The 23499-nt window shown below is 42.1% G+C and overlaps 1 protein-coding gene across 3 annotated transcripts in view; it reads left to right on the top strand.

Annotated features, from left to right (window-relative positions):
* The window catches only part of polr2c (RNA polymerase II subunit C), a 60098-nt gene that overhangs the window by 11211 nt on the left and 25388 nt on the right, over positions 1 to 23499 (top strand). Inside the window, exons 3-9 of one of the 3 annotated variants that reach the window (XM_061282088.1) lie at positions 1928 to 1996; positions 2069 to 2121; positions 5528 to 5656; positions 10133 to 10184; positions 17690 to 17858; positions 17967 to 18041; positions 19508 to 19931. In XM_061282088.1, coding sequence (XP_061138072.1) covers positions 1928 to 1996; positions 2069 to 2121; positions 5528 to 5656; positions 10133 to 10184; positions 17690 to 17858; positions 17967 to 18041; positions 19508 to 19652 — 692 coding nt within the window. In that variant the 3' untranslated portion in view covers positions 19653 to 19931. Of the gene's footprint in view, positions 1 to 1927; positions 1997 to 2068; positions 2122 to 5527; positions 5657 to 10132; positions 10185 to 17689; positions 17859 to 17966; positions 18042 to 19507; positions 19932 to 23499 lie in introns of those variants that run through there. The other 2 variants (XM_061282090.1, XM_061282089.1) reach the window with 2 other exon arrangements.

Below are 23499 nucleotides of genomic sequence, written 5' to 3'. Positions count from 1 at the left end.
TCCACATCCCTTCTCGACCGGTGTGCATTGACAAGTCAACTTCATTGCGTTCTTTCCCTTGTAGTGTCTTTATGTCTTCCGTACGGAGACTGCAACGCATCCATTCCAGACCCGGGGTGAATTTGGATTAGTTTTTTCTGTTATTTTGGGAATGGTCAAATTACCGTTTTTTTCCGTGTATAGTGCGCCCCCATGTATAGTACGCACCCCTAAAAATGGCATGCTGATGCTGGAAAAAAAGCTTGTACCCATGTATAATACGCACCCAATTTTTATGAATTTTTTAAAAAAAAATTTTTTTTTTTTTTTATTATTATTATTTTTTTTAAGTCCCAATGATCGTCACACACGCAGGGAGGCAATGGGTCCCATTTTTATAGTCTTTGGTATGGTCTTAACTAGGCTGGATGTAATTTTTTTTGTTGGCGTTGATTTCTCCGACTGCCCATAAACGCACCACCGCGCTCCGTGCGCATGGAGCGTGTTTGAAGTGAACAGCAGAGAAGAAAGGAACAAGGCAAAGTGTTGTGAAATAAAATATTACCTGTAATACGGATTTAGGTAGAGAACTGAACTCTCGCTCTTTATATAGCTGACGTGTCTTGCTCATCCGTTCTGCGCATCTGTAATGGCGGCCTCCGTATGATATCCGGTTTGCGTGTGTGCGAGAGCGAGAGAGAGCGAGAGAGAAAGCGTGCGAGAGAACGCTCAACCGTAGCGCGCCGCCGACCGCCCAACTGCACCGGGCTGGTCGATTAGTGTGACAGAGCCGTCGCTGAAATTTAGAAGATATTTTTAAAGTCCTGATGTACTTTCTAAAATTTAAGTGGACCTCAGTGCGCACTGCGCAGGGAGCTTAATTTGGTGCGGTCGCGCAACCGCAGCGCGCCGGGCGCTCACTGTCGCATTGCTTAAAGAGCGCCTTTGTGTTTTAGGATGAACAGCAGAGACCAAAGGAACAAGGCAAAGTGTTGTGAAATAAAATATTACCTGTAATACGCATTTTGTTATTTGCTGATTGAAACTGCTAATTAAACTGTGAATTGAAACTAATAGGAAGAAAACAACTCTCGCTCTTTATATAGCTGACGTGTCTTGCGCATCCGTTCTGTGCATTTTATTTCACAACACTTTGCCTTGTTCCTTTCTTCTCTGCTGTTCACTTCAAACACGCTCCATGCGACCGCAATGCTCTCGTATGAGACGCTTGCTCGATCACCTGCTCGTTTGCTGTCCCGTGCGCGCACGAAGCGCGGTGGTGCGTTTACGGGCAGTCGGAGAAATCAACGCCAACAAAAAAAATTACATCCAGCCTAGTTAAGACCATACCAAAGACTATAAAAATGGGACCCATTGCCTCCCTGCGTGTGTGACGATCATTGGGACTTAAAAAAATAAAAATAAAAAATAAAAAAAAAATTTTTTTTTTTTTTTTGTACCCATGTATAATGCGCACCCCAGATTTTAGGACAATAAATTAGTAAAATTTTGCGCACTATACACGGAAAAAAACGGTATATAAATTTTAAGTGTGACAATGGGATTAACCCAGTGCTTCTCAATTATTTTCTGTTACGCCCCCCCCTAGCAAGAAGAAAACTATTCGCGCCCCCCCTTCCCCACCGTGACTATCCTAACTTGTCTTGTAAGTCGTAAAATGTTGCACTGTCGCAAACGTCACAGAAGTAACAATGGGAGCGCCACTGCCCCCTGCTGTGAAGATTCGCAATTACACTTTATTCTGGTACTGCCAAAAAAAAAGCCTGTTCCCCAGGGTCACACGCGCCCCCCCATGGGGGGCGCGCCCCACTATTTGAGAAGCACTGGATTAACCCATGGATAGCATTTTTTAACACTAAGTTTTATAAAATACTATTTTGGTATTCACGACTGTGCCGATAATTATTCTGCCAATACTTCTTCACAGCAATTGACTGGATTCAGATTGATGCCAACTCGTCAGTACTGCATGATGAATTCATCGCTCACAGAGTTGGTATGTTCGACATGGTGACTGACAGCTACTGTATGTGTACAGTACATATTGAGAGATCTTTTGTGTTTTCAGGCCTTATTCCGCTTACCAGTGACGATATTGTAGAAAAAATGCAGTACTCCAGGGTAAGTTGAATCATTTAACAGTTTTGTAACCTGCTGAAGCATATCCCTTTTTACCTTTCTTCCTTCCAAATTGTCGAAACATGAAGTGTAGCTTTCTGATTTCACTGTACTCGTGCAAAGGTTTACCGTATTTTTCGGAATATAGCTCCAGAATATAGGTTGCGGTAGCCATAAAATGCACAATAACGTGAAAAAAAACATATAAGTCGCTCCGAAGTATAAATCGCATTTTGGGGGAAACGTATTCGGCAAAATCCAACACCAAAAACAGACATGAACAAGCAACAACAGGCTAAATGATAGGTATGCTAACGTGACATAAACACAAACGAAGAGCTGAGAACGGGCCTGACGTAACATTCAGTTATTCAAATAACTATTACATAAATAACACGTTTATAAAACCATCTGTGTCACTCCAATTCCTTAAATCCATCGATCGTCCTTTATGTCAACAATGGGTGCGCGCCGCTGGCGGCGCTTGCACTTCAAAATATTCCACAGGCCCATATAATGATATGAGTTATATATCAAATAACTATTACATAAGCAATAATATTATCAAACCATCTGTGTCACTCCAAATCATTAAATCCATTGATCAAATTCCTCATCCTTTGTCAACGCCACGCGTGCGCCCTGACGTCAGCATCGCCGTTATTCCACAGATCTAGTATATAACTATACTGTCGCGTCAACAAAGTACAAGGAAAGACGTGGGTTTGGTAAACGGCTCTTTATTTAACAAAACAAACTTCCAGGCGTGTGGCGGCAATGGACTTCCATCCCCGGAGGTGGCACTTCCAGCCACGGAGGTGGAAGAGAGCTCCATAGAATAGGACCGGGCGTGTGTAAAAGCCATGTCCGAGCCTCATCCACCCTCCCCGGACAGCGACCCGGCCGAGCACCGGCCCCCGGCTTCAATCCACGGAGGTGAAAGAGAGCTCCGTAGAGTAGGACCGGGCGTGCGTAAAAGCCATAATAGTTTTTCAAACCTTCTGTCACACCAAATCCTTAAATCCTTCAAACTCTTCGTCCTCCGTGCCACTTAGAAACAAAGCCGCTAATGATGCCGGTAGCCCTTCATCCTCCCGTGATCGAATCTTTGTCCTTTATGTAAACAACTGCTACGCCGCGCTGCTGACGTCACTTGAAATTCAAATTACAGTAATCCCTTGCTACATCGCGGTTTCCCTTTTTTTTTTTTTTGTTTGTTACATTTTTAAAATTTGTGAAAACATTTACCGTTTTTTTCCATGTATAATGCGCCCCCATGTATAATACGCACCCTAAAAATGGCATGTTGATGCTGGAAAAAAGCCTGTACCCATGTATAGTACGCAGAAAATATTATTAAAAAATTTTATTTCAGAAAAAGATCATCTTTGGGAACAACCGGATGTTATTCTGCCGGTCAGTATCACTGCGCATGCGCTAGCATACTCAATAGCGAAGAAATGTTTCGGATTTGTGTAGGGTACATTGTGGCAGCAAACAAGCAGGTGATCTAGCAAGCGTCTGATACGAGAGCATTGTGTTCGTATGAAGCGTGTTTGAAGTGAACAGCAGAGAAGAAAGCGCATCTGTAATGGCGGCCTCCGTATGATATCCGGATTTAAAAAAAATAAATAAAAAATCTTAGATTTCAGATTTTAGGACAATAAATTAAAGTTCTTATTATTTATTGTTTGTGCCTTCTTGTTTTTTATATTGCGTTGTTTACTTGTATGTCCATCGTGTAATACGTCTTATCATCGTGGGATAGAGTAAACGTAATTTCGATCTCTTTGTGTCTCGGCATGTGAAGAAGTTGACAATAAAGCAGACTTTGACTTTGATCCTGAGGCAAATTCACTCGTGAGCTTGTGCTGTCCTCTCCGTCACGCAGCAGACCGCAGTTTTTCTTGTGTGAAAGTTGCTCTTCGGACGCTTCCAGTTTTTGTAAAGGATTTCTCGCCGCTGGTCATCAGAGCCTCCCATTTGCGTCGGAGGGCCACTTTAAATCAATTCATTTAATCCAAATTTACGTGCAACCGTTCTGTTCCCTTCTTTATCAGACAGCTCAACGGGTTTTAACTTGAAAGCTGCGTCATACGCACGCCTTCCAGTGTCTTACATCATTGAGGTCTGTTTACGCTAACTTTCCTCGTGCACAACGCGCCACAACGGTCTTCCTCGACTCATATATTCCACCTCCCTCACTCTCACCTCTCACGATGGCCGTTGGAAAAAATGCATGTAAAGTCGCCGCATGATCGCGTAAGGTTTTTAATGTTTAATTACCATTTGTAAGAGTATATAGACAAAGATGATTGTCAGGAAAGAGATGATTATATAGGGACGCATAACTTTTATTAACATAACAGCACAACAGCGGTCCACTGCCTTTTTATGAGTGTATAAGTGTATTAGTCATGAGAAAAATCACGGAAAAAAAACCATATAAGCCGCACCAGACTATAAACCGCAGGTTTCAAAATTTGAGAAAAAAGTAGCGTCTTATAGCCCAAAAATTACGGTACTGACTTTTAGCATCAAAGGATTAGCTAATTTGTGGATGTTTTATCTGGGGTTTTATGAATTGATTTATTTATATACTTATATTTTTTTATTTACATTCTCATCCGCTTACTCATCCTCCCCTCTAATTTTTTGTTGCACTCCTTTAATAATGTCTATCAACATTTGTTGAAAAAACATTTTTTATTATATGAAATTTTATTTTTCCCTATCTCCCTAACTCGGTTTTACTTGGAGAACACATTGAATGTCTATCAGCATTTTTAAAGCTATTTTCTTGGTTTAAAAAAATCTATCTGTCTATGAAGCAAAAATTTTTCAACAGTTAAGATTGGTCAGTGAGTTGTAAAAAAAAAAAAAAAATAACATCCACACGTGAACTCAACAAAACATTGGATTTTTGAAAAAAATATTAACTGGCTAATGACTTATGAAAAACAAGGTTACAAAATCATTAATTTTATGTAATTTAGTGACGTTTAATGGCACATTAAATAATATAATAATAATTAAATCATTTTTGTTGATTATGGTGGCACCATATGGATAAAGAGCGGTAATATTATGCATGAAGTCGACAACATTTCCAGTGCCAGTGCGCAGTGTCGTGAACTCCTGAGCTCTTGCTCAGTTTTCTGTTTCCATGAGTGGCGGCTAAGTGAAAGATGACTAGCACTGAGGTAATGAATATAATTGTTTAAACTATACTTTTAAAAATAAATGTCTATTTTTGGTTCTGTACTCTATTAAATATTTAATAAAGCTCCAAAACCTTGACAGTGCTGCTTTAAAGTATTTACATTTCTTGCGCCTCCTTATTTAGTTAGAAAACATGAGTAACCTTGTCGCTGTGACAGATTTTTCTTTTTTCTTTTTTTATTTTCAGGATTGCACCTGTGTTGAATTCTGTCCAGAGTGCTCTGTTGAGCTGACATTGGATGTTCGCTGCACTGATGAAAAGACGCGCAACGTCACCTCACGTGACCTGTTGTCCAACAACCACAGAGTTATTCCAGTAGGTCACATGAACTTTGTTTACATGCAGTCAGAATTGGCTTTAAGGTTAAAATTTTGGTTTCTAAAACATTCAGAATGTCCCGTTTATATGCGTGAATGAACAATCACTCGTACATTTACATTTTTCGCTGAAATTTAGAAGATATTTTTAAAGTCCTGATGTACTTTCTAAAATTTAAGTGGACCTCAGTGCGCACTGCGCAGGGAGCTTAATTTGGTGCGGTCGCGCAACCGCAGCCCGCCGGGCGCTCACTGTCGCATTGCTTAAAGAGCGCCTTTGTGTTTTAGGATGAACAGCAGAGACCAAAGGAACAAGGCAAAGTGTTGTGAAATAAAATATTACCTGTAATACGCATTTTGTTATTTGCTGATTGAAACTGCTAATTAAACTGTGAATTGAAACTAATAGGAAGAAAACAACTCTCGCTCTTTATATAGCTGACGTGTCTTGCGCATCCGTTCTGTGCATTTTATTTCACAACACTTTGCCTTGTTCCTTTCTTCTCTGCTGTTCACTTCAAACACGCTCCATGCGACCGCAATGCTCTCGTATCAGACGCTTGCTCGATCACCTGCTCGTTTGCTGTCCCGTGCGCGCACGGAGCGCGGTGGTGCGTTTACGGGCAGTCGGAGAAATCAACGCCAACAAAAAAAATTACATCCAGCCTAGTTAAGACCATACCAAAGACTATAAAAATGGGACCCATTGCCTCCCTACGTGTGTGACGATCATTGGGACTTAAAAAAAAAAAAAAAAAAAAAATTAAAAAATTTTTTGTACCCATGTATAATGCGCACCCCAGATTTTAGGACAATAAATTAGTTAAATTTTGCGCACTATACACGGAAAAAAAACGGTAGTACGTTTTAGTACGACTAGTAAATTACAAGGTCGCATCGCTTCCCAACATTACGGTAACTGTAGTCAGGGGGCGTCACCGAATAGCTGTTGTACCCGCGAGGCTATTTCATTTCAAAATAGGCTTCTCCGATAATGTTTCGAGTAAATCTACGGATTGATATGGAAGGGAAACATAGGTAAGTAGTACCAATGTGTTAGATCAAACTTTAGTCAGTTCTGATCATTTTATAGGAGATCGTTTGAGAAACGCGATTGTTTACACTTTGCTGAGGCTCATGGGAGATTGCGAGCTGAGGCTCATGGGAAATTGCGGATGGCTAATGCTATAACGATAGCTGTTATACGCGCGAGGCTATTTCATGTCAAAATAGGCTGCTCTGTTAATGTTTCGAGTAAATTTACGGATCGATATGGAAGGGAAACATAGGTAAGTAGTACCAATGCATTAGATCAAACTTTAGTCACTTCTGATCATTTTATAGGAGATCGTTTGAGAAACGTGATTGTTTACACTTTGCTGAGGCTCATGGGAGATTGCGAGCTGAGGCTCATGGGAAATTGCGGATGGCTAATGCTATAACAATAGCTGCTATACGCGCGAGGCTATTTCATGTCAAAATAGGCTGCTCTGTTAATGTTTTGAGTAAATCTACGGATCGATATGGAAGGGAAACATAGGTAAGTAGTACCAATGCGTTAGATCGAACTTTAGTCAGTTCTGATCATTTTATAGGCGATCGTTTGAGAAACGCGATTGTTTACACTTTGCTGAGGCTCATGGGAGATTGCGAGCTGAGGCTCATGGGAAAGTGCGGATGGCTAATGCTATAACGATAGCTGCTATACGCGCGAAGCTATTTCATGTCAAAATAGGCGGCTCTGTTAGTATTTCAAGTAAATCTACGGATCGATATGGAAGGGAAACATAGGTAAGTAGTACCAATGCGTTAGATCGAACTGTAGTCAGTTCCAATCATTTTATAGGAGATCGTTTGAGAAACGTGATTGTTTACAGAGGGCTCGTTAGTTATTGGCTAGTGGGTGCATACCGCAACCCTAGTCAACCTGTTTGTTGCAGTAAAGCTTCTATTTTATGCGCCTTATAGTCCGGTGCGCCTTATATATGGACAAAGTTTTAAAATGGGGCGTTCATTGAAGGTGTGCCTTATAACCCGGTGCGCCTAATAGGGCGGAAAATACGGTACTTCGAACCAGATCTGACAATTCCTGATGTTAAGGATTAAAGCTGTCTTCACTCTAAAAAGAATTGAACGGGTTTAAAGAATGACTATGATAGGGAAATAAAGACATTTTAAAGTTCTGATTCCTGCATATAAAACCATGCTCAACATAGTTAATACGAAATAATCGATAACCGAATTAAGGATTAAGAAGAGATTTAATGAATAAGCAAGAATAAGAATTACAAGTCGAAAAAAACAATACTCACCCGTCTCAGAACAAAAGAGGAGACTAAAGGTCTAAAATCCTATTTGGTTGAACAAATTCTGTTTAAAATAGAGGAAAGGTCTGGCCATGAGGAGCTTAGCCAACGCCGTATCATTGGCGTCTTCCCCTTTCTGCCCGAAGCGGCTGTCTCCTCTGCCTTCCTCGAAGTTTAAAATTTGACAAAGTCCGATTTGAAGCTTAAAGTTTGACAAAGGCCAATTCGAAGACTCTGTAAATTCATTTTAGTAGATTTTGGTTCAATCTCAAAAATAATTAAAAATCCATCTTCGAACAGCGTTCTTTACACCGGGTAGCGTCACGGCCATGGCCCTGACTAGGAAGAACCGCCTCGCTCTGTGTCAGGACAACATATTTATAGGGTTCTGGCATTACCTCATCGGAATATGTAGGTGAAAGGTCAGAATCCCTGCACCAGGTCTGCCGGAAACCACTGGTTGTCTTGGCAACCTTGCTTAAAGCAGCAACCACTGCGCGTGACTGTACTCCGCTACCGGATGCAGCTGTTTCCTGTCTTGCTTGTTCTTTCACTATTAGCCCTTAATGTCTCCTCTTAACTTAACGTTAGCATACCGTATCGTTTAGCCTGTTGTTCTTTCACTACTAGCCCTTAATGTCTCCTCTCAACTTAATACTTTCAGTTATGGATGGAACACCAATGTTAAATACAGGTTGGACAAAACATTGCAACATTAATGACATATATCTTGTCTAGTAAAGAACAATCTTAACACATACTCATACTTAACCATAATAATGGGTTCTTCTAACTTAAACATATATATTGATATTGCTCAAGCTGTTACATCTTAAAATTATGGCATAGCAAACTCATATTTCAAAATTGTGCGTTGCTACATGTTTGAACAGGTCGTGTCCTCCCAATTGCTAACAATTTAATTCATTAGATTTGTTAGTTTCCATCAGGTCACCCTTATGTCAATTTTTAACACTATCTCCTGGAGAAATTTTGGAACTTCTACATGTTTTGGGATAGCCAATGTGCCTGGGCAAAATTCAATACCCAATTTTACACCATCTTGTACCAGCATGCCACTTGACAACACATTGCATCATTTTCATTGCAGCGGAGAAATAAATGTGCTCAAGTTAGGCTCACTATGGTGAGAAAGCTGGAAATGCAAATATTTCCTGTACTAAAATTAGCAAGATTCCTTTCACATTAAAGAAGAGTATGCACAGTACACAGACTGATGCTCCATTCGAAGGAGGCAACCCGATTGCGTTTACATGACACAATGTTTGGGTTAGAAAAGGGGTAAACTCGCGGTTTTGTACAGAATTTTTAAAAACAGAAAAAGGGCATACAATGGAGCCTCGGTTTTCGAACGTCCCGGTTCTCGAACAAATCGGTATTCGAAAAAAAAAATCGAGATTTTTTTGCTTCGGATGTCGGACGAAATTCGGTTGTCAAACGTCGCGAGATGAGCCGAGAGGACCCGCATGCCAACAGACTCCGTTCGTTATTACGTTCTCGTTACTCTGAGGATTGCATCAACTCTAATCATGCCTCCAAAGGAAGCAAGTGGGACCAGTAAAGCCATCCTAAAACACAGAGACGCTCTTAAAGCAATGCGACAGTGAGCGCCTGTCGCGCTGCGGTTGCGCGATCGGACCAAATCAAGCTCCTTGCGCACTGAGGTCCACTTAAATTTTGGAAAGTACATCAGGACTTTAAAAATATTTTCTATATTTCAGCGACGGCTCTGTCACAATAATGCGACCAGCGCGGTGCAGTTGCGCGGTCGTCGGCGCGCTACATTTCGGCGTTCAGCGCTGCGCTGCAGTTGCGCGATCAGACAAAAATGCACAAATGAAAAAATGCTTAAAGCGTATTTTTTTTTTGTTTTGAACAGATTACATTTTTTTCCATTATTTGTAATGGGAAAACATGATTCGAAATTCGAACGATTCACTTCTCGAACAGACTGGAACGGATTGTGGTCGAAAACCGAGGCTCCACTGTATTTGTCTTTGTATGCATGCTTAGATGGCCTTTGAAAATGCAAATCCTGCCAAGATTCATGTTTTAAAAGAGCTATTGTCTGCATGTAAATGTTGTGTTTGTTTTAGTTTTACAATCGAAGATGGACACATTTCATGACACTAAGAGTTTCTTTTCAGGTTACATCTAGGAGTCGAGACAACGATCCTAATGACTACGCTGAGCGAAATGGTAAACCGCAAGTTCTTTCAATTATTTTCTGTCATACTATATGTGAGATTGAGTTGTGGTTAAGCAATCTCAGGAGGAAGGCCCAGGCTTTTGATTTGATCCATCTCTTCTGAGTTGATCCTGAGGTGTTCCCGGGCTTGGCAGGAGATGGTCTCTCCAGCATGTACAACCTAGAACAGGGGTCGGGAACCTTTTTGGCGTACAGAGCCATAAATGCCCATTTTTTAAAAAAATAATTTCCCGTGAGAGCCATACCATTTAAAAAAGAAAACGATAGGCTAAATACCATTAAATGCATGTATTCTAATTAAGACCAATGAATGACCATTAAATTTGTATAGCACTTTTCAAAAACCCAGAGACGCTTACAGGGAACAAGGGTTAGACATACATGAGGGGAGGGGGACGGGGAAGAAACAATCGGATAAAATTAAGAAGAAGGGTAGGGGAGGTCATGAGCTTGGGAGAAGAGGTAAGTTTTTAGACGGGACTTAAATATGGGGAGTGTGGGTGAGTCACAGACAGACTGAGGGAGAGAGTTCTAGAGTCGGGGTGATGTGCAGGAGAAGGATTTTAGTTTAGATTTTGGGACTGTCTGACGTGAAGTATTGGAGGATCGGAGGAGACGGTTGGGGCAGTAGGGGACAAGGTCGGATAGGTAAGTGGGAGCCAGGTGGCGAAGGACTTTGAAGGTGAGGAGGAGTATCTTGAAAATGATACGCTCCTTAATGGGGAGCCAGTGAAGAGAGTGGAGAACAGGAGTGATGTGTTCACAGGACCGGGTGTGGGTAAGGAGGCGGGCAGCAGAGTTTTGGACTAGTTGAAGTCTATGGAGTGAGTGAGCAGTGATTCCAGTGAGAAGGGAGTTGCAGTAGTCAAGCCGGGATGAGATGAAGGCGTGGATGAGGGATTCAGCGGCAGGGAGAAAGAGGCGGTGCCGGATTTTGGCGATGCGTCGGAGGTGGAAGTAGGAGGTTTTGACAACTGAGTTAACATGAGGGTGGAAGGACAGCGTGGGGTCAAAAATAATGCCAAGGTTGCGTGCCAGAGGGGAGGGATTGATGTTTGAGGAGTCAATGGTGAGTGTGATGGATCCATTATTATTAAGGGAGGATTTAGTGCCTATGAGGAGGAGCTCTGTTTTGTCACTGTTGAGTTTGAGAAAGTTGTGAGTCAGCCATGGTTTTATTGTAGAGATGCAGGTTTCAAAGTGGGTGAGGGAAGGGTTACGGGTTGGTGTGGTATGTATACAGATCTGGGTGTCATCAGCGTAGCAGTGGAAGTCCAGATTGAGTTTGCGGATGACAGTACCAAGGGGAAAGAGGTAGCAGATGAATAGGAGGGGGCCAAGAACTGAGCCTTGGGGGACCCCTTGTGTAACTGGGGAGAGGATGGATGTGTGACCGGAGAGAGAGATGAACTGGTTTCTGTTGGTGAGATACGAGGTGAGCCAGTCGAGTGCAGTGCCCTCAACACCTAGTTGGCGCAGCCTTTGGAGGAGGATGGAATGGTTCACAGTGTCAAAGGCTGCGCTAAGGTCAAGTAGTAGTAGGATGTTGAGGGCACCAGAGTCTGCAGAAATGAGGAGATCGTTGGTGACTTTAACTAGAGCTGTTTCGGTGCTGTGAAGTGGGCGGAATCCGGACTGGAAGGGTTCATAGAGGCTGTTGGACTGGAGATGGGTGTGGAGTTGGGCGGAGACAATGCGTTCAAGGGTTTTGGAAAGGAATGAAAGGTTGTAGATGGGACGGTTGTTGGAGAGGTTGAGTGGGTCCAAGGTGGGCTTTTTGAGGATGGGGGTGATGGCTGCAAATTTATCGACAGTGGGAAAGTGGCCAAGGGATAGAGACTGATTAAAAAGGGATGTGAGGTGGGGGAGGAGGACAGGGAGGCAGGCCTTAGTTAAGGTCGTTGGACGAGGGTCGAGAGAGCAGGTGGTTGTCTTGGATGCGGTAAAGATGTCTAGGACAGTGGAGGAGTCGAGAAGGGAGAAGGCAGTGAGAGAGGGGAAGGGCGGGAGGTCAAGAAAGAGGGGAAGGAGGGCAGGGGAGGTGGGGGAGGAGGAGTTATCAATGGTGTCGGTCAGAGAATTGTTGATTTGGGCGAATTTGTTAAAGTTGACAAGGAAGGAGTTACAGAGGGGGGGGTAGTATGCTAATGTATTCTTTCAATGTTTTTCTATTGAAGCCTTGAAAAAAAACACACCATTAATGAGACTTCTGGGGCTGCATCGTTTTGCTGATGGCTTTGTACTCCGGTTGATATACAGTGAGGTTGAGCTTCATGCAGGCATTGAGGCTCTCATCAGTCATAATGGCCCAATCGTGAACGGTTCTTGCTGACAGGCATGTCTTTCATCCGTTTGAGTATCTTTTCTTTATCCGAGAAGTCGTCAAAAAGTTCATTAGGCACATCAAGAATAAATGTTGAAATACTCCCCATCAGTGAATGGCTTTCCGTTCCTCACAATTGCTAATGCGCCAGCAAAACTAGCTGAATTAAAGTCACCTTGTCTGGTCCATACATGGAGTTGCTGTTGACTAGCTTGAACCTTCCTCTGGAACTCTTCACACGCTTTCTTTCTGCTATCCCCAGCTTTGTATTTGGTTGCAAATGTAGCATGACGTGTCTCAAAGTGACGCTTGATATTGGAGCATTTCATTCATGCAATTTTGTCTTTGCATATGAGGCAGAGCCTCCTCTCTCCGCAAATCCGAATTCTTCGGTCCACTCACTCTGAAATGTTCGGAAATCGTCGTCTTTTTTTCTCTTCGCCATCTTTCTTTCTTGCCTGGCACACATCAGCTAGCTAGCTGAAATTATAAATAAAGCGGATGGAATTGTACCTCTCACGACCCCGTAGGCACCGTATAGTCCAATAAAAATGGAGCTTTTTTGTCCGACCTGGCGTCACCCTTCTGTACAGCAAAGGCTATGACATGACGCAACCGTGGATTTCAGCAGTAGAAAACAGATGGGATGGATTGCAAACGTGATCATATTTAATATTTTGAAAGCTACAGTGCCTTGCGAAAGTATTCGGCCCCCTTGAACCTTTCAACATTTCGCCACATTTCAGGCTTCAAGTATAAAGATATAAAATTTTAATTTTTTGTCAAGAATCAACAACAAGTGGGACACAATTGTGAAGTGGAACGAAATTGATTGGATAATTTAAACTTTTTTAAAAAGAATAAAAAACTGAAAAGTAGGGCGTGCAATATTATTCGGCCCCTTTACTTTCAGTGCAGCAAACTCACTCCAGAAGTTCAGTGAGGATCTTTGAATGAACCAATGTTGTCCTAAATGACTGATGATGATGATGAATAGAATGCTCCTGTGTGTAATCAAGTCTCCGTATAAATGCACCTGCTCTTTGATAGTCTCAGGGTTCTGTTTAAAGCGCAGAGAGAACCATCAAGACAAAAGAACACACCAGGCAGGTCCGAGATACTGTTGTGGAGAAGTTTAAAGCCGGATTTGGATACAAAAAGATTTCCCAAGCTTTAAACATCTCAAGTAGCACTGTGCAAGCAATTATATTGAAATGGAAGGAGTATCAGACCACTGCAAATCTACCAAGACCCAGGCGTCCCTCCAAACTTTCATCTCAAACAAGGAGAAGACTGATCAGAGATGCAGCCAAGAGGCCCATGATCACTCTGGATGAACTGCAGATAACTACAGCTGAGGTGGGAGAGTCTGTTCAAAGGACAACAATCAGTTGTGCACTGCACAAGAAGAAAGCCATTTCTCAAAGATATCCATAAAAAGTCTCGTTTAAAGTTTGCCACAAGCCACCTGGTAGACACCAAACATGTGGAAAAAGGTGCTCTGGTTAGATGAAACCAAAATCTAACTTTTTGGCCACAATGCAAAACGATATGTTTGGCGTAAAAGCAACACAGCTCATCACCCTGAACACACCATCCCCACTGTCAAACATGAATTCAAAATTAAAAAAAGTGAAACCGCGATAAACGAACTGCGCGGCGGTTGTTCACATAAAGGACAAAGATTCATTCGATCACGAGATGACGAAGGGCCCCACGTACTACCGGCATCATTAGCGGCTTTGTTTGTGACACGGAGGATGAAGAGTTTGAAGAATTTAATGATTTGGAGTGACACAGAAGGTTTGAAAAACTATTATGGCTTTTATGCACGCCCGGTCCTACTGTACGGAACTCTCTTTCACCTCCCTGGATGGAAGTCGGGGGCCGGTGCTCGGCCGGTTTGCCTGTCCGGGGACGATGGATGGGGCTCGGACATGGCTTTTACGCACGCCCGGTCCTATTCTATGGAGCTCTCTTCCACCTCCGTGGCTGGAAGTGCCACCTTCGGGGATGGCGGTGAACTATTTGTTTATTTGATATATTTTATTTCGTTTAGCAACTTCTATATGTTTTTATCGCTACAGTTCAGTAGTTGTTGGCTCATTGAACTCTTGTTTTGTTAAATAAAGAGCCGTTTACCAAACACACGTCTTTCCTTGTACTTTGTTAACGCTACAATATAGTTATATACTAAATCTGTGGAATAACGACAAGGCTGACGTCAGGGCGCACGCGCGGCATTGTTGACAAAGGACGAGGAATTTGATCGATGGATTTAATGATTTGGAATGACACAGGTGGTTTGATAATATTTTTGCTTATATAATACCGTTTATTTCCGTGTATAATGCGCCCCCATGTATAATACGCACCCTAAAAATGGCATGTTGATGCTGGAAAAAAGCCTGTACCCATGTATAATACGCACCCAAAATTTTTTTTTGTTTGTTTGTTTGTTTTTTTAAGTCCCAATGATCGTCACACACGCAGGGAGGCAATGGGTCCCATTTTTATAGTCTTTGGAATGGTCTTAACTAGGCTGGATGTATTTTTTCTTTGTTGCCGTTGATTTCTCCGACTGCCCGTAAAGGCACCACCGCAATCAGTGCGGACATGTGAAAAAGGCGTGCGAACATGTGAAAAAGGCGTGCGAACATGTGAAAAAGGCGGCTCTGTATGGGAGAGACGTTGAAGAGGAATAAAAACACCCTTGGAAACCAAAACTTGCCCCTCGTCGTGACTCGGAGCCGCAACAAATGTTTCGGATTTGTGTAGGGTACATTGTGACAGCAAACAAGCAAGTGATCGCGCAAGCGTCTGATACGAGAGCATTGTGTTCGTATGGAGCGTGTTTGAAGTGAACAGCAGAGACGAAAGGAACAAGGCAAAGTGTTGTGAAATAAAATATTACCTGTAATACGCATTTTGTTATTTGCTGATTGAAATTGCTAATTAAACTGTGAATTGAAACTAATAGGAAGAAAACAACTCTCGCTCTTTATATAGCTGACGTGTCTTGCGCATCCGTTCTGCGCATCTGTAATGGCGGCCTCCGTATGACGTCCGGTCCGCGATGGAGATTAAAAAACAAACAATATTTGACAATAACACACCATCAAGGATTGACCATTGCATCAAACGATGTGTCGTCAATTATGAATTTTACTGACTAAGTGTGTTGGGCAGGATGGCTGAATGCAATGCGCGATTGACAACAAACAAGAAGAAAGGTGATTTCAAGTTTTATTTCGAGGGAGATTTGTCATGTCTCGTCCCCAGTTTTGCTATGTGTCTAGGTTGCCATAGTTTCTGTTTGCGTCGCCCCTTCCTTCCTGTGTCACCTCAATCAATGTAACGTGTTTTGTATTTAAGTCCTGTCTGCCCCTCGCTCACCGTCGCATCATTGCATGTGTTACTGTCATGATGTCTGTTTGGTTTCTGTTCCTGTCTTTGGTAATGTCACCCTGTCTTTTTGTTCCACGTCTTTGTCGGTCAGTTCTGTTGTTGGTTTTGTTGTACCATGAAAAAACGGTAGTTATTGTATATATAATCTATATACTATCGTTATATGGGCCTGTGGAATATTTTGAAGTGCAAGCGCCGTCAGCGCACCCGGCCGTCATTGTTGACATAAAGGATGATCGATGGATTTTATGAATTGGAGTGACACAGATGGTTTTATAAACGTGTCATTCATGTAATGGTTATTTGAATAACTCTGAATGTCAGGTCCGTTCTCAGCTCTTCGTTTGTGTTTATGTCTCGTTAGCATACCTATCATTTAGCCTGTTGTTGCTCGTTCATATCTGTTCTTGGTGTTGGATTTTGTCGAATAAATTTCCCCCAAAATGCGACTTATACTCCGGAGCGACTTATGTATGTTTTTTTTCATGTTATTGTGCATTTTATGGCTATTGCGACCTATATTCCGGAGCGACTTTTAGTCCGAAAAATAAGGTAGTCATGTACTGCATTGTACTCACATTGTTAATCAATATTAATACGCAAATCCATCAAAATTCTCATCTTCTGGTATCCAAATTAAACAGTTGGGCAAGTCCGCCATTAAACATGCCAAGTTCCCTCTTGTCATTGTCTCATCGTTGTCACGTTGCTCTTCTACAATGATCCTGGCTTTCCAGAAAGCTCTCATTGTGCTTCGTATTCATGTTTCTTTTTCTTTTCCTAATACAGTTTGCTTTGCACAAACGATAGTCTTTATTTATCAATGGCGGCGGAAGTACGTACTCCTCCATGTGTTCCATACAGTCCTTTTGTGGCGTAAGCCACACAAAACAACTTTACTGATTTGCACAAACGATAGTATTTCCTTTACGTGTTACGTACAGTACTCTGATTGGTTTACCACCGCGATCTACGTAAAACTGAATGTCCTCTGATTCGTTCATCATCATATTGATAACCCAGACTGTTGAGAATTTATTTGTTGTGGACACATTTAGCAACTAGAAGGACAAGGTTTAAGTTCATGAGTAAAATACAAGTTACCGTTAATTTGTTTCAGTTCAATACAGTTCATTTGTTTCAATGTTACGTTAACTGAACTACAATACCTATGATGTTCTTGGAGAGTACGATAAGTTTTTTTTTATCTGCAGTGCATTGTGAGTAGGCTGACTGGCTGTTAGCTCTAGCAATCTCACACGCTGTATGTTTCAACTTTGTTATTCTCACTAAAACACGTTAGAGGAAGATGTGGGTCCTGGCTCGTCATTTCAGTCGGTGAAGAAGTAAAATATACTACACAGACAAACTTAGAAAATGTTCATCATTGGGATATTTTATTCCGTAATTGCGTTCTCATTCAGAGTGGCATGGCAGGCAACTATTTAGCATGTCTCCCTCACGGTGCAGAGGTTGTGGGTTCAAAACAGTGCTCCGGCCTTCTTTTGTGGAATTTGCATCTTCTCTCTGTCCCTTTGTGGGTTTTCTTTGTGGGTGTTGCGGTTTCCTTCCACCCAAAACATGTATGCTAGGTTAATTGAGCACTCTAAATTGTCCTTTGGTGTGATTGTGAGTGTGAATGCCTGTGTCCATGTGTCCATGACAACCAGTTCAGGGTGTTAGGATAGGCTCCAGCACACTCGTGACCCTAGTGAGGATAAAGCATTTCAGCTCATGGGTGTGTTGATGGATTTCCATTCATAGAAATTTTGCTGGTGAAGCTTCGGAAAGGACAGGAACTGCGACTCAAAGCTTATGCCAAAAAAGGATTTGGTAAGGAACATGCCAAGTGGAACCCAACAGCAGGAGTCGCGTTTGAATATGACCCTGACAATGCACTGAGGCACACTGTCTACCCCAGACCCGAGGAATGGTGCGTTCCTAACTTAAATCACCTTTATTATTCATCATCATTAGTAGGTTGAATAATAAAGGTTTTTCTGTTTCTTCATTCATTCCTTTGTTGCCATGCTGGATTTAGGCCCAAGAGTGAATATTCTGAAATTGAGGAAGATGAGGTCCAAGCTCCCTATGACCCCAATGGAAAACCAGAAAGGTGAGGAAAGCATCTACCGTTTTTTTCCGTGTATAGTGCGCCCCCATGTATAGTACGCACCCCTAAAAATGGCATGCTGATGCTGGAAAAAAGCTTGTACCCATGTATAATACGCACCCAATTTTTATGAATTTTTTAAAAAAAACTTTTTTTTTTTTTTTTTAAGTCCCAATGATCGTCACACACGCAGGGAGGCAATGGGTCCCATTTTTATAGTCTTTGGTATGGTCTTAACTAGGCTGGATGTAATTTTTTTTGTTGGCGTTGATTTCTCCGACTGCCCCTAAACGCACCACCGCGCTCCGTGCGCGCACGGGACAGCAAACAAGCAGGTGATCGAGCAAGCGTCTGATACGAGAGCATTGCGGTCGCATGGAGCGTGTTTGAAGTGAACAGCAGAGAAGAAAGGAACAAGGCAAAGTGTTGTGAAATAAAATATTACCTGTAATACGGATTTAGGTAGAGAACTGAACTCTCGCTCTTTATATAGCTGACGTGTCTTGCGCATCCGTTCTGCGCATCTGTAATGGCGGCCTCCGTATGATATCCGGTTTGCGTGTGTGCGAGAGCGAGAGAGAGCGAGAGAGAGAGCGCGCGAGAGAACGCTCAACCGTAGCGCGCCGCCGACCGCCCAACTGCATCGCGCTGGTCGATTATTGTGACAGAGCCGTCGCTGAAATTTATAGATATTTTTAAAGTCCTGATGTACTTTCTAAAATTTAAGTGGACCTCAGTGCGCACTGCGCAGGGAGCTTAATTTGGTGCGGTCGCGCAACCGCAGCGCGCCGGGCGCTCACTGTCGCATTGCTTAAAGAGCGCCTTTGTGTTTTAGGATGAACAGCAGAGACCAAAGGAACAAGGCAAAGTGTTGTGAAATAAAATATTACCTGTAATACGCATTTTGTTATTTGCTGATTGAAACTGCTAATTAAACTGTGAATTGAAACTAATAAAAAGAAAACAACTCTCGCTCTTTATATAGCTGACGTGTCTTGCGCATCCATTCTGTGCATTTTATTTCACAACACTTTGCCTTGTTCCTTTCTTCTCTGCTGTTCACTTCAAACACGCTCCATGCGACCGCAATGCTCTCGTATCAGACGCTTGCTCGATCACCTGCTCGTTTGCTGTCCCGTGGTGCGTTTACGGGCAGTCGGAGAAATCAACGCCAACAAAAAAAAATTACATCCAGCCTAGTTAAGACCATACCAAAGACTATAAAGATGGGACCCATTGCCTCCCTACGTGTGTGACGATCATTGGGACTTAAAAAAAAAAAAAAAAAAAAGAAATTAAAAAAAAATTACTTTTTTTTTTGTACCCATGTATAATGCGCACCCCAGATTTTAGGACAATAAATTAGTTAAATTTTGTGCACTATACACGGAAAAAAACGGTATTGTGTCAAAGCATAGCCACAATTCAGAATCAAATAATCAAAAATCATCTTCCTTTTCCCTCTACAGGTTCTACTACAACGTGGAGTCTTGCGGCTCCCTCCGACCTGAGACCATTGTCATGTCCGCACTGGCTGTTCTCAAGAAAAAGCTGAGCGACCTGCAGACACAACTCAACCATGAAATCCAGAGTGATGTGCTCACTATCAACTGATGTCACAATGATGAATAGCATCGTTCCCTCGGAAGGTTTTCTTTCTAATCTTTAGGATCGTCAGACAGCGCAGAACAAACACATCCTGTACTTGTGGTTGCTTCTTTGGTTACTGATCATGGACTTTCACATCTCTTAAGAGTAGTCTTTACTTCACTTACTGTTCTAAAATGTCAGTGACCCAACATCTTGTTAGATGGAAGATTTATTAAATTTGTCAAACGTAGGAATTCTTTTATTATACATAGTATGGATGCAATAAAGACTGGTTATCTTGTAGTCACAAATTACTTACTAACTAACTAAATACAGCATCTGTTGTTTCATGCAACAACAGGAATGGTCTCAAAATATTAAATCTGCCACCCAGAAATAAGTACCGTTTTTTTCCGTGTATAATGCGCCCCATGTATAATACGCACCCTAAAAATGGCATGTTGATGCTGGAAAAAAGCCTGTACCCATGTATAATACGCACCCAATTTTTTTTTAATTAATTTTTTTTTTTTTTTTTAAGTCCCAATGATTGTCACACACGCAGGGAGGCAATGGGTCCCATTTTTATAGTCTTTGGTATGGTCTTAACTAGGCTGGATGTAATTTTTTTTGTTGGGGTTGATTTCTCCGACTGCCCGTAAAGGCACCACCGCGATCAGTGAAAAAGGCGTGCGGACGTGAAAAAGGCGGCTCTGTATGGGAGAGACGTTGAAGAGGAATAAAAACACCCTTGGAAACCAAAACTTGCCCCTCGTCGTGACTCGGAGCCGCAACAAATGTTTCGGATTTGTGTAGGGTACATTGTGACAGCAAACGAGCAAGCGTCTGATACGAGAGCATTGCGGTCGTATGGAGCGTGTTTGAAGTGAACAGCAGAGACGAAAGGAACAAGGCAAAGTGTTGTGACATAAAATATTACCTGTAATACGCATTTTGTTATTTGCTGATTGAAACTGCTAATTAAACTGTGAATTGAAACTAATAGGAAGAAAACAACTCTCGCTCTTTATATAGCTGACGGGTCTTGCGCATCCGTTCTGCGCATCGGATCCATAGTGCGCATGCGCAGTGATACTGCCTCCGTATGACGTCCGGTCCGCAATGGAGATTAAAAAACAAACAATATTTGACAATAACACACCATCAAGGATTGCACCATTGCATCGAACGATGTGTCGTCAATTATGAATTTTACTGACTGTGTTGGGCAGGATGGCTGAATGCAATGCGCGATTGACAACAAACAAGAAGAAAGGTGATTTCAAGTTTTATTTCGAGGGAGATTTGTCATGTCTTGTCTCCAGTTTTGCTACGTGTCTAGGTTGCCATAGTTTGTATTCGCGTCGCCCCTCCCTTCCTGTGTCACCTCAATCAATGTAACGTGTTTTGTATTTAAGTCCTGTCTGCCCCTCGCTCACCGTCGGATCATTGCATGTGTTACTCTCACGATGTCTGTTGTGTTTCTGTTCCTGTCTTTGGTAATGTCACCCTGTCTTTTTGTTCCACGTCTTTGTCGGTCAGTCCTGTTGTTGGTTTTGTTGTACCATGATTTTCTTCTTCTTCAAAAAAAAATAAATAAATAAATAAATTTAAAAAAGATAAATAAAAAAAAAATTGTACCCATGTATAATGCGCACCCCAGATTTTAGGACAATAAATTAGTTAAATTTCGCGCATTATACACAGAAAAAAACGGTAATCCTTTTCACATTGCATTGAACTGGTATAAATTGGATGACTGCGAATGAGTTGTGATGACTAACAAAAGTACGGCAGAAAATTACAGGCACATATCAAGACTTAACACTACTAGAGGTAGGGACAAAATGAAATTATATAACAAAGATCACTTATTGGCTTGAAAATGAATTTGGCCAGATAAATATGATTTTCCCAAATTCACCACTCAGGTGAAGCGCCAATTTGGTTGATCAAACTCTCCTTGTGGGAACGGTCGCAAAGGCTTTCATTATGAAGCCGAAATGCCAATTTGGTTGATCAAATTCACCTTGTGGGAATGGTCTCAAAAGCCATCATTGTGAAATGGAAATGTCCGTATGCAGATCAAATAATTCCACAATTCCAAACACGGCCAGTGACGCATATGAATGGCTATTGTATCATCACAACATGGCTTTTAATCCAATCGCATTGTTTGTATATGCCGGTGGCTACTAGCAATTTTACATCGTTGCTGAGCGACGTCTGACTGCAGAACAGAACGGTAACACCATGCCCAAATGCCTTATGATTGAGCGTAGTACCGTAATTTTCAGAGTATACGTCGCGGGTTTTTCATAGACGCGACGCGGCGTGGCGGTTGTTTACAAAAAGGACAAAGATTGATCATGGGATGACGAAGGGCCCCACGTACTACCGGCATCATTAGCGGCTTTGTTTCTAAGGAGCTCTTTCACCTCCGTGGATGGAAGTCGAGGGCCGGCGCTCGGCCGGGTGGCTGTCCGGGGACCGTGGGTGGGGCTCGGACATGGCCTTTACGCACGCCCGGTCCTACTCTACGGAGCTCTTTCACCTCTGTGGATGGAAGTCCACGCCGCCACACGCCTGGAAGTTTGTTTTGTCAAATAAAGAGCCGTTTACCAAACCCACGTCTTTCCTTGTACTCTGTTAACGCTACAATCTAGTTATATACTAGATCGGTGGAATAACGACGAGGCTGACATCAGGGCGCGCGCGCGGCGTTGTTGACAAAGGATGAGGAATTTGATCGATGGATTTAATGATTTAGAGTGCACAGATGGTTTGATAGGCTAGGAATTCACTGGGGAGCTAAGGGGGTGCCAGCCTGCAAAAGTTTGGGAACCATTGAATTAGAGTGACACAGATGGTTTTATAAACGTGTTATTTATGTAATAGTTTTTTTTAATAACTCTGAAATTCAGAGTCTGAATGTTATGTCAGGCTGTTGTTTGTGTTTGTCACGTTAGCATACCTATCGTTTAGCCTGTTGCTCGTTCATGTCTGTTCTTGGTGTTGGATTTTGTCGAATAAATTGCCCCCCAAAATGCGACTTATACTCCGGAGCGACTTATAAATTTTTTTTTTTTTTTCTTTTTGGGTATTTTATGGCTGATAGGACTTGTACTCCGGAGCAACTTTTAGTCCGAAAATTACGGTATTTTTTTGTACTGAAGTCTGTGAGCGTTTTCCACCAAACAAATTACGGGTCGCAAGCAGACTGTAAGAGGTGTACTGTAATTATTTTTTTTAATGTGTTGTTAGAGTGGTGCTCACTCCAACTTATTTTGCAATTACCACACGGGAGACAATTAAGTCTTCTTGGGCACCTGCAGGCTGAGAGTCCATTCGTCACTGTGCGTACAGCAATGATCGAATGACGTCTGACTCTGGCCTCCCACAAGAGCCTTTTTATTAAGAGAAACAGGGTGGGGGTGAGAGTGGACTGGATACAGAAGAGAAAGCCCTTGACCTCTTGTCAAAACATAGCAAGGGAATGTTTTACGACGTTGTGTAGGATGGGACAAGCTAGGTTATTTATTACTGGTTACGCACCAACATAAGCATAAAACGAATCTAGCTAGGTTATTTATTACTGGTTACATACATTCCAACATAATCATGCGATCAAGATAGTATGGAAAACCCTGACATATCCCTCCTGTTTTATCATATGATTATGTCAACCCAATCCACAAACACAAGCAAGAAAATATAAAGAAGAATAGTAAAAATAATAAAAACACTAATAAAAAAGATCAATAAAAACAGTGATGACAGCGGACGGGTTGGGAACGCGTAGGGTGAAACATGACAAAAACAACAAACAATGATAGCAACAATCTCCAGTGAAGACGAGGACTTTCCTCAA

This window comes from Syngnathus typhle, linkage group LG7, assembly GCF_033458585.1.
Source record: "Syngnathus typhle isolate RoL2023-S1 ecotype Sweden linkage group LG7, RoL_Styp_1.0, whole genome shotgun sequence".
NCBI lineage: Eukaryota > Metazoa > Chordata > Actinopteri > Syngnathiformes > Syngnathidae > Syngnathus > Syngnathus typhle.
This window is presented reverse-complemented; position numbering and strand designations above follow the sequence as displayed.